The sequence below is a fragment of the Triticum urartu genome, chromosome 6A (genome assembly GCF_056163025.1).
Source record: "Triticum urartu cultivar PI428250 chromosome 6A, HENAU_Tu73, whole genome shotgun sequence".
NCBI classification, from domain to species: Eukaryota; Viridiplantae; Streptophyta; class Magnoliopsida; order Poales; family Poaceae; genus Triticum; species Triticum urartu.
In genome coordinates, this window is record NC_141878.1 from 144,238,048 (window position 1) to 144,250,262 (window position 12,215).

At 47.5% G+C, this 12,215-nt stretch overlaps 1 protein-coding gene across 1 annotated transcript; it reads left to right on the forward strand.

Annotated features, from left to right (window-relative positions):
- The first annotated feature begins 7,064 nt into the window (after window positions 1–7,064).
- LOC147964509 (E3 ubiquitin-protein ligase SINA-like 10) lies at window positions 7,065–10,247 on the forward strand. The gene is made up of 3 exons (XM_087530006.1): window positions 7,065–7,192; window positions 7,282–7,846; window positions 10,149–10,247. The coding sequence occupies exons 1-3, from the start codon at window positions 7,065–7,067 to the stop codon at window positions 10,245–10,247; spliced, it is 792 nt and encodes a 263-aa protein (XP_087386132.1).
- The last annotated feature ends 1,968 nt before the right edge of the window (window positions 10,248–12,215 follow it).

A 12,215-nucleotide genomic window follows, 5' to 3' on the forward strand; every position in this document is an offset into this window, starting at 1 on the left:
CTCCTATCCAGTCAATACGCCCGTAGATTAGCTTTGATTCGAAAATTTTAGGGTTAGGTTTCCGCCGAAACCATCTCGGTCCCACCGATTTGGCTTATGCCATTGCACAAGTGAGACTCGGTCTGACCGAGAATTACTTATCGGTGTGACCGATTTTGGAACTCTGTGAAACCCTAGCTGTCTCGGTGCCACCGAACTGTGACTCGGTCCTACCGAGTTCACTAGTTTAGGTTCCAAAACTGCTTCGGTATCACCGAGTTTGAAAATCGGTAGATCCGAGATGATTTCAATGGGAAACTAAAACTAAGTTTTTGGATCATTCTTTTGCAAAAATCTCTGCATTTTGTGATGCTCATCTTTTCTACCTCATCTATAAACTGTTCACAGGGTCAGCAGTCAGAGTTTGCAGCATGTCTGATCAAAGTGACAGCCAGAACATGTTAGAGCAGCAGGTGCACATGAGTGAGGGCACTAGTCCCTCCAGCTCTTCAGATGAGGGCAGCAGGAGCACCCCTAGCAACTTGCCAAAAGCTGCCACCAGACAGAGGAAGAAGAGAACTTCTGATTCCGAAGATGAAGATTATGTGGCAGAGGAAGAGGCCACATCAAAGAGAGTTGAGCCAGCTCAAGGCACAAAGCCAGGGCTGAAAATCAAAAGGCCAGCAGGCAGGCAGCCCATGTCAAAGGCAAGAGCTTCAACTGAGAAGCCTGCACCCAAAGAGCCAGTTGCTGCTGAGGGAAAGAAAAGAAAGGAAAGGGTCAAGAAGACCGTAGCCAGAGTGCTAGGAAAGGCTTCCATCATGGAAGAGGAAGAGGAAGAAGAGGTAGCTGCACCAGCACCCAAGGCACCCAAGCTGATGGGTGATGCCATAAGATCAGGGGCTACTGCATCTAAGCCCAAAGCTGCCTCCAAGCCAAAACCAAAGAGGAATACAAGGAGCATTCCTGCAGCTGAGAAGAACAAGGCCCCAGTGCCTGAGACTGTTGCTGAAGAAGAGGATGAAGAGCAAGTTCTGAGAAAGCTCAAGCCCAAGATCCCAGACCACAACGATGCACATCCTGTGGCTGAGGACATGAAGCTCAGGAGAGATTCAGGGCTGAGGAAGTGGAGAGAAGCAGACCCGTATGCTTCAAGGAGGAGGACTACTGTTGACTACAGATTCCACACTAAGGAACAGCAGGACTTCTATGAGACAGTGCTGCTTGATAAGAAGCCAATAGTATGTGATATGAGATGGGTTGACTGGCAGTACATCAAGGACAATGAGGAGCACTATCCTGGAGTGCAAGACAGCTTCATAGCTTGTGGAGTAGCTGACTTTGTTGGGCAGAAGCTCACAAAGTGGAATGAGGAGCTTATAATGCAGTTCTACTCCACATCACATTTTTATTCAGATGGGACGATCACATGGATGTCTGAGGGTACAAGGTACCAATCCACAGTTGCTGAGTGGGCACATATCATTAATGCCCCAGAGGAGCATAATGATGACTTGGACATATATGCCAAGAAGAAGATGGACCATAACTCTATGTCCAATATGTACAAGGAAATTCCCAATGAAGCTCTTGACACCTTCAAATTTGGGTCTGTGCATTACCTTCTGTTAGGGCTGCCAACTATCAATTGGATCTTGAGGCACACCTTATTGCCCAAGTCTGGAGATCACAAGATGATCAGAGGCCATGCTATCAACTTGCTACATGTATTTGATGTACCTCAGAAGTTCAAGGTGATGAGCCTCATAGTGAAAACTATCAAAAGGACTGCAGCAGATCAGAAGAGGAGTTGCGGATATGCCCCTCAGATCCAGGAGCTCATTAACTCCAAGATGGGCACGGGCATATATTTATTGGACAAGGAACACCTGCCCATCCGTCCAGATTTTGAGGACAATCAAGTTGTCATGACTGAGAACGAGCCATCATCTGCCCAAGCATACGCAAAGAAGGAGAAGGCAAGGAAGGAGAAAGCTGCCAAGATGCCAACTCAAGAGGAGGCATCTGAGTATTTCTTGAAGACTAAACAAGAGAAGCTTGGTTACCTGATTGCATCCACCCTGCGGATTGAGCAAGGACTAGCCACCCTAACTCAAAACCAGGCAAGCCTAGAGAGAATCATGGAACAGAAGTTCTATGACTTGGATGTCAAGGTAACGGAGATTCAGACTACAGTGGTGCAGCTCCAAGATGATATGCAGGAGAGGAGAGGCAGGACTACCACTCATGCCTTTGCCAGAGTGCCACGAGGTCCGAGGTCGTCTGCCGTGCCAGTTGCTGACACAAGAGCCACCACCTCAGCACCAGCTACAGCCTCAGTTCCACCAGCTCCAGCATCTACTTCAGCTCCAACTCCAGCATGTACTTCAGCGTCTACAGAAGCCTTCGTCCTTGGAGTGATCCGGACTCCACCACCACCTGAAGATCAAGCCTGAGAGTCGATCTAGTACTATGCATTTTCTAGGAACTTTTTGGTAACTTGTTGCCAAAGGGGGAGAAAAATGTATAGATCATAGGCTTCGAGAGAGAGAGTGTTGCTTTTCTCTCTTGCTTTATTTGGTGTTTTTTTCAAACTTGTTTGCTTTTGAGTGCTTGAGATACTACGTAATTATTTGTGAGACATTGATGATCATGTGTTTGGTCATAAGCTACACTTAATGCTTGCTTAATGCTATTATCTTATCTATCTTATGTGATCTTTCACTATTCTTGGTGATGAGTGCAAGTATTTCATTCTTATCATTTTAAGCGCTCCACCAAGATGTATGTGACATGGAAGAGTAACCCATGACTCTAACTCCTTGTGCATTTGCAGTCCAAAGCAAATTTTAAATATGCACAAATTTAGGGGGAGCTCTTACTTATCACATACTTCTCAAAGCGACGATATATTTCATGCTTATTATCATTTGTCGAAGCTTTGATCTATATGTTGTCATCAATTACCAAAAGGGGGGAGATTGAAAGTGCAACTATCCCTAGGTGGTTTTGGTAATTCATAACAACATATAGCTCATTGAGCTAATGCTATTCCAAGATGATTATTTCAGGAAAGCTCAATGATTGGCATGGCATGGATGTGAAAGTGGAACCCTCAAAATGCTAAGGAAAAAGGATTGGCTCAAGCTCAAAAGCTCAAGACTCTTCATTTTATATTTCAGTGATCCAAGATCACATTGAGTCTTTAGGAAAAGCCAATACTATCAAGGAGGGATGAGGTGTTGCTTAATGAGCCTCTTGCTTCATGTGCTTAGTGATATGCTCCAAAAACCCTCAACTACTTTCCCATATCCACATTTGACCTAAACCCTAAGCCAAACTCGGTCCTACCGATTATTCCTATCCGGCGCCATCGAGTTTCACTTGTAATTAGCCACTGCCAAACCCTAGCAATTCGGTTCTACCGATAGGGATCTCGGTCTCACCGAGATGGGATTGCAAACTCTCTGTTTCCCTTTCGTAACTTTTCGGTCTCACCGAAAGAGCGAATCGGTCCCACCGAGATTGCAATGTAAATTCAGTGTTTCCCCTTTGTAACTTTTCGGTCTCACCGAAAGAGCAAATCGGTCCCACCGAGTTTGCCTGACCAACTCTCTGGTTAGCTAATTACCAAATTCGGTCTCACCGAGTTTGTGTAATCGGTCTCACCGAGATTACGTTATGCCCAAACCCTAACCATATCGGTCCTACCGAGTTGCATGTCAGTCCCACCGAAAATCACTAACGGTCACTAGGTTTACATTTTCGGTCCGACCGAGTTTGTGATTCGGTCCCACCGAGATTGGAAAACTGTGTAACGGTTGGATTTTGTGTGGAGGCTATATATACCCCTCCACCTCCTCTTTATTCGAAGAGAGAGCCATCAGAACACATACACCATTCCAACTCGTATGTTCTGAGAGAGAACCACCTACTCATGTGTTCAGACCAAGATATTCCATTCCTACCATATGAATCTTGATCTCTAGCCTTCCCATGTTGCTTTCCACTCAAATCTTCTTTCCACCAAATCCAAATCCTATGAGAGAGAGTTGAGTGTTGGGGAGACTATCATTTGAAGCACAAGAGCAAGGAGTTCATTACCTACACACCATTTGTTACTTCTTGGAGAGTGGTGTCTCCTAGATTGGCTAGGTGTCACTTGGGAGCCTCCGACAAGATTGTGGAGTTGAACCAAGAAGTTTGTAATGGCAAGGAGATCGCCTACTTCGTGAAGATCTACCGCTAGTGAGGCAAGTCCTGTGTGGGTGATGGCCATGGTGGGATAGACAAGGTTGCTTCTTCGTGGACCCTTTGTGGGTGGTTGCTTCTTCGTGGACCCTTCGTGGGTGGAGCCCTGTGTGGACTCGCGCAACCATTACCCTTTGTGGGTGGAGCCCTGTGTGGACTCTCGCAACCGTTACCCTTTGTGGGTTGAAGTCTCCATCAACGTGGATGTAGGATAGCACCACCTATCTGAACCACGGGAAAAACATCAGTGTCTCATATTGCATTTGAATTCTCCAAACCCTTCCCTTTACATTCTTGCAAGTTGCATGCTTTACTTTCCGCTGCCAATATACTCTTTGCATGCTTGCTTGAATTATGTGATGATTGCTTGACTTGTCCTAAAATAGCTAAAATCTGCCAAGAACTAAAATTGGGAAAAGGTTAAACTTTTATTTGGTCAAGTAGTATAATCACCCCCCTCTAGACATACTTTCGATCCTACAGGTCTCTACTACTTTCTCCATATTATTTCCTCTTTGAATCAAGTTCTAGATTCATGCTACAACTTTCCCCCTTTCTTCGTTGTTTGAACAAAGCCCTAGATTCAAATGCATGAAGTAGCTTTACCTCTAATAATACTAAAAATTTAGGTGGCTTTGGAAGAGCTGATGGGAGTAGAAAAAGATGCACATGCAGACACGTGGGGAGCTGGGGGAGTAGAGCAAGGCCGCTTTCGAAGAACTTATACCTGAGGGTCGCCGGGACGTCGGTGGCGGCAGGTCGGATCTGCGGACAATACGATAGGGAGGAAGAAGGGTCGGAGGACCTCCCAAGCCGGCGCTGTGTCGGAGAGAATGGCACGAGCAGAGGATCGGGCCCCTCTGGCAGCTGTGGGTTTCCTCCCTCGGCGATGATGACCGCGTGAACGATGCCTGCGATTGCCAGCACCGTCTGGAAACGCTGTGCGGTGCGGGACCACAGGCCGGCGCCTTGGATGATTTGGCACAGCTGACTGCCGCCCGCGTCCATCGCCTCCATAGGTGCTTGTGGCTTCTGGTCACTTGGTCTTAGATTGGAGTGAGCAGTGTTGCTTAGAGACTTAGGAGTAGATGTATTGGAGTGGTGGGGCGCCTTTATTATACGAGAGTCCAAACTCTGTTGCATTCACATCGTGCTGGCTCTATTCTGCTTCTCCAATTAATTCCCTCTGCATGTAATTGAGGATGCATCATTGACCATTCAACATCTCGGGAACCGCTACCCTCTCCCTCCTTGGCATTCAAGCACCTATGGACCCGTCGATGACGAGGTGCCTATGGTGACTTCGTAAATTTGAAGATGATAGTGCCGTGCGTGTGTGCGTTCATAAGGGTGAGTGTATGCGCGTGTATATGAGCGCTTGCGTCTGTACTATGTAAAAACGTAAATGCGTGCCAAAAAGAGACTAGTCAGTATACTCAATATTGTGCACCTCGGAGAGGAAAATGATAGAACTAGTACGTATTTATTTACGGTGCAGATTCACTCATTTTGCTCCATATGTACTCCGTTTCTGTGTAGTCACTTGTTGAAATCTCTAGAAGGGCAAATACTCCTTTCTGGTTACAGGGCTATACTAGCAAGTAGTTGTACGTACTAGTACAATAGTGGGCTCACATAGCAATTTTGTCTCATGCAAGAGCCTGGCTATATGCGTGCTCTAATGTTCGCAACTGCAATGTTCGGTTTGCGCTTGGCTCTTCGCCTCTTCGAGAAGACGAACAATGATGTTACTACTACTGCTTCTACAGTGTCGAATCCACTGCTGCATGTCCGTCCACCGCAAGCGGGACGGATAGCTTTTTGTAGAAGTACTACTAAGCAAAAGCATGTCCTCGTTTGCGAGCAACCGTGCGCATGGGTGAGGGAGAAGGCGTGTAGTAAAATCAAGCTTCTCCTTGTTGTACGAGTTGACGCGACACATCATAGCACTGGCCCCACATGCTTGTCTCTAAACTTGGCTGAAAGACCCGCAGTGTACAATATATTTGCTGCAACCTCTAACATTTACCCACCACAAATTAAAATATATGTGGCAGTATGCATCGTTCTGATGCAGAGGCCGGGGAGTCCCCCCTTTTCGAAAAAAACAAATTAAAATATATATTCATGTCTTGACCAGATGAGCATGCAAACTACAATCACCAGGGTGTCAGGTAGGGCCAGAAGACTATTTTAATTTTTTTAAAAACTTCGAGACGGCCACATAGCATGGAGCCGACCCCAACAATTTTAAGCTTACAGGCATGGTACATGCTATCCTACACTACTCTACACATGAAACTGCCACACGAGCGTCCGGGTTGCACTTGGCTCTTCGCCTCTTCGGGAAGTCGAACAATGATGGAGTACTACTGCACTGGAGGAGTACTACAGTACGATTCTGGCCATCTGACACCGATTGAACTGCTGCATGTCCACCGCGTGCGGGAGGGAGAGCATGTAGCGAAATCTTCTCCTAGTCTTGCCAGCCACCACACTCATGGGCGAGGGAGGGACGCTCCTGCCTTTGCGTGTATGACAGGTGGGCCCGACAGGTGTGTGGCCAACCTATCATACAGCCAAAGGCAGGTGCAGTTAAGTCCGTGAGGGAGAGGATAATCAAACTTCTCATTGATGTACGAGTTGACACGACACATCAAAGCACTTCACTCGATATATTTCAATAATTTGCGTTTACCGATGCATTAATTACAACGCATGCATGCATGCCGTGACTCTCCTTTTGATACTTGCATGTGTTGATTTAATGCACCTTGAAGTAGTATAAAATATGTGACGGTAAAGCTTTGTAATACCCTGACCCAAGTCGAGAGATGGTTGTGCACGAGGAGGGCGAGATCATGCAGACCGAACAGGACCCGACGATGGAGCTCTCTAAGGTCTCGATGGACCTCACCGTGCTCCACTGCCCCTTGTGCCTCCGCCCCTTGACGCCTCCAGTGTATGAGGTTCAAATACACCTTGTCCGTTCGGCTGATTGAGCAAGGTGCAGGTTTCTTGATTGATGTGTTGTTCGATTGATTTCTGCAGTGCAAGGGGGCACCTGGCCTGTGCGGACTGCCGCGTCGAGCACCCCAGGAACCAGCGGCAGTGCCAGAAGTGCGAGCACGGCGGTGGCTTCGACGTGCGGAACACGGCGGTGGACTCCGTCCTTTCGTCGGTGAGGGTGGAGTGCCTGCACGAAGGCTATGGGCTCTACGTCACTTACCACAAGCTCACCGATCACCAGAGCGTGTGTCTGCTCACGCCCTGCAAATACCCCGTGCCCGTCTGCGGCTACGAAGGCCCGCCGCCGGCGCTCTACCACCACATCAGCACCGCGCATCCCATGCCCGTGCACAGGATCCAGTACGGCAAGGTGCTCAAGCTGCAAGTGCCACTGTCGGAGCCACGACTCTTTCTGTTCACGGAGGAGGACCACCGCACATTTTTCTTGGTCGGCGGCGTGCTCGACATCGGCGCGCCTATCGCCGTGTCGGTCGTCTGCATCAGAACTGGGGCGTCCCCACTGCCGCACTACGTGGCCAAGCTGTGGGTGAACGGCCCGCCGGGGGAGCCCAAAGGCACGACCGACACCGTCAAGGTGGAAATGGAGGTGACAAGCAGCAAGGATCCCGGCGACGTCGACGTGCAGGAGCTGACCTTCTTGACAGTTCCGCCCAAGCTGCTGGCCGGGGCTAAGCTTGTGTCCCTCCACATTCAGATTGACAAGCTCACGTCCTAAATGTTTCTACAGTGCCTTCTGTTTATCTTAGTAATATGCTAATATAGGGATTACCTTGGTCTACTTTAGCTTAAGAAATGGTGGGTTTTGGTGGCGATGCAACAATTACTTCGACATCAGATCACTAATTTCCAACAGTCGAACGGATATTTTGTGTTTGTTGGATATAAAGTTCCTTTGGGTAAGAAGTACTACTTGTCATCAAAATGGATAAAAGGAGATGTATGTAGACGTATTTTAGTTCTAGATACGTCCCTTTTTATCCATTTTGATGACAAGCACTCCCTCCGTTCCACAATACATGCCTTCCATTTGTCAAAATATAGATGTATCTAGACATGTTTTAGTATATAGGTACATCCATGATAGAGCCAATCGGATGGCTGAGAACACTACAATTCGTAGCTACATATGCGTGTGTGACTCCCAGATGCAGAGGCCGGGGGTCATCATCCTCCTTTTCGAGAAAAAAAATAGACGCGTGTGTGAGAGGACGAGTGCGTGCGTGCACCTCTTCTCTTCCTGTATAACGTACTACTAAACTCAGAGTACAAGTTTTTGTGGGTGGCACGATGGTGCGTGCGAGAAGTCCCAAGAGATAGGTTTAATGCGTCTGAAAAAAACACTAGCCTAGAGCTCGCCACGCGGCTATTCCTGTCGAACGCCCCATTAACCATAAGATATGTATACGACGGTGCTAGTTATTGCACGTACACAGCAGTACTCCCTCGTTTCCGGTTTATAGGGCTTAATTCAAAAATCTCACCAACCAAGATGGTGAGTGGTGGAATATTTTTTGTAGTTTGCAAAAGCACCTAATTAATGCTCTTGTTTTTCTCAAAAAATTATGTTTATCAATTCATTAATTGCAATGCATGCATGCATAAAGTACATGCATTGGTCAATTTTCTCTTAATACTTGCATGCAGTGATTTAATGCACCTTGGAATCTGAACATGTGTTGGGGAACAACCAAATTGAGCCTTATAAAATGGAAAAAATAAAATTTTGAGATAAGCCCTATAAAACCTGAAAGGAGGGAGTAGAAAAAGAAGTACTCCATCCGGGAATAGTGCCGCACTTCGAAACTAGAACCGTCAATAAATTTTGAGCTTGCGTCTCGTCATATTCCAAATTACTCCACGCTATATTGAATTGCAAACCTGTTCACACCGATCACAACCTAAACGGTTTCCCACTTAGGAATGTATTAGTACCACGCTATATTGAATTGCAAACCTGTTCACACTGATCACAACCTAAACAGTTTCCTACTTAGGAGCGTATTAGTACTCGGTTATAAATACTAGTATGACAAGATGACTGCACATTCCTCCTCAACTCCTCATCCACAAAAACAAACAAGTCATTCTGCATCCTTCCCTTGCGTCTGCCATGGCCAGCGTGAGTTCTGGGTTGAGAGATTGCCACCAGGAAGAGGCGAGCATGGAAGCAGAAGCACGAGAGATGTCCCGCCTCGCTGCGAGAGCAGCCGACATGTCCCGCCGTGTGGAAGTAGCAGCACAGAGGTCCTGCCGCGCCGCTGAAGCAGCACAGAGGTCCCGCCGCGCCGTCGATGCAGCAGACTGGTCCGGCCGCGCTGCGGAAGCAGCAGAGATGTCCCGCCGCGCCGCGGCGGCCTGGGAAAATTTCTTGCGGGCAAGCGACGACTGTTACACGCGCATGCATGTGATCGTCCATAGCCAGATGGATCAGATCTCCGGCTGGGCGAGGTTGCAGGATGACATGAAAGCCTCGTTTGAACAGGCTACCGGCGTCATCCGGCAACTAAGGGAGGGCAATGAGAGGCTCCGGGCCAAGCGCGACCTGCTGAGGGAGAACATCGTCCGAAGTGCAGACCAGCAGGAGGAGTCCAGTGACTTGTTGAAGAGGACCGGCGTCATCGTCAAGAAACTTATGGACGAGAATGACATGCTCCGCAACGAGCGCCAAAGGCTGGTGGAGTAATCCGTGGATGTTCTCAAGCAGAGTCTTGAGGACACGAAAGAGCTCATCGCCGCTCGCCGCGGAGACTAGTTCCCGCGGCCTGCAGCAACGCATCAAGAAAGTAGAGATTAGCGAGCCAGATCCTTGTCTTCCTTCTTCTTTTGCCTTTGTGTATTTTGGGCATAGTCGCATGTGGCTTTTTTAATTATCTTTCTAATTATGTAAGACAATTAATCATCCTTATCTTTCTGTGGAAGATCAATGTTGCGAGGCTGGAATGAAGAAAACTCTTGCTGTGGCGACCCTAGCGTTGCTGTTCTTCTAGTTGTTGCTGGGCTTCCTTCAATTTCCTGGTTTCTTTTGATGTAATAATCGGTTTAGGATGTGGATTGTGTCGCCGGTTGTGGAATGTTGGGTTCTAGCACGGATGTTTGGCCATTGTTGGCCTCTTGGGATGTTGCGATTTCAATCTGGTAGCTTTTAGTCCTTCGTGTTAGGCTAGAGTTGTGCTGAACTTCTTGTGAATTGTGGTGGGTTTCAGTAATGAAAATCGGAAGGGGCAAGCCCTTCTTTGATCAAAAAAATTAATCGTCCTTATATATTCATCAGTCTTGCTATAAGTCACAGTAGATGCTATATAGGTCCGTCGGATCTTACATCAAGATCCGTGCTTTTAGATTTTCTTTTTTCTCTCTTAAATCTCAGTCGAGTGAGACATAGCCATGCCATTAAATAGAGTCTTGGGCGCCATTAATGGAGACCTTAGGAGAGAGGTGGACGATAGATGGAGGTCAAAGGGCTCTCCTCCCGATAAGCACGCGCAGGGGTCCGATCGCACGCCTCTCGTACTCAAATAGCTACCCTGCACGACACCTCCTAGCTAATAAAAAATGGGGACGCGTGGCGGCACGTAAATGGTACTAGTAAGTAGAACGCCCACGGTTTCAATAATACTTGTGTTTCCGATTGTAACGTGACAGCACTTGTTCCAAAATGACTTTGTTGATTGTTAATGTGTGCGCCTTCGCAAATCGGACTGCAAATTTACCACAGCATGTTGGTGCCATGTCATGGCACCAAGCCAAGTTTCATTATTTTCATGCGTGTTTTGGATTTACGGGAATTAAAAAACTAAGTTTCTCAATGTTTCCAACCCAGCCACGACGCCCAGAATTTTGAATTTCATTCCCATTTCTTGCATGGAACCTAGAAATTTGCCCGAGGACACACATGTGATTTTTCAACCAACTTTGGTGCACTGGAACATGTGCTTGTATTTCAAATTTGAATTATGCACACAAAGGTGACACATTCCCTCCCAGAACCACGAGCCTTCTTCAGAGAAGCTCCGATTTGCAAGAAGCTTGTACCAAAATTTGTTCCTATACGGCCAATTTTTTTACCACGGCATGGTACTACCATGACATGACACCATGCCAAGTTTCATGATTTTAAAACCAAGTTTCTCAATGTTCTCGGCCGAGCCATGATGCCCAGATTTTTGAATTTTATTCTCATTTTTTGCATGGGACCTACTCCCTTCTTCCATCTATATAGGTCCTAATGTGTTTTTCAAGACAACCTTTGACTATTGACAAGATTAATAGCACATGAGATGTATACTATGAAAATTATATTACTGGATGCTCCTTTGACATACAAATTTGAAGGTATGCTTTGTGTAAGTTGTTGGGGAACGTTGCAGAAAACAAAAATTTTCCTACGGTTTCACCAAGATCCATCTAGGAGTTCATCTAGCAACGAGTGATCGGATTGCATCTACATACCTTTGTAGATCACGCGCGGAAGCGTTCAAAGAACGGGGATGAGGAAGGCGTACTCGACGTGATCCAAATCACCGAAGATCCTAGCGCCGAACGGACGGCACCTCCGTGTTGAACACACGTACGGTCAGCGTAACGTCTCCTCCTTCTTGATCCAGCAAGGGGGAAGGAGAGGTTGAGGAAGATGGCTCCAGTAGCAGCACGACGGCGTGGTGGTGATGGAGCTGCAGTACTCCGGCAGGGCTTCGCTAAGCACTATGGAGGAGGAGGATGTGTTGGAGAGGAAGAAGGAGGCACCAAAGGCGTGGTGTAGAGGCCCTCCTTTCCCCACTATATATAGGGAGTCCAAGGGGGGGGCGCCGGCCCTAGGAGATCCAATCTCCTAGGGGGGTGCGGCCAAGGGAGGAATCCCTCCTCCCCAAGGCACCTAGGAGGTGCCTTCCGCCTTTGGGACTCTTCCCTTCCTTGAACCCTAGGCGCATGGGCCTCTTGGGGCTGGTGCCCTTGGC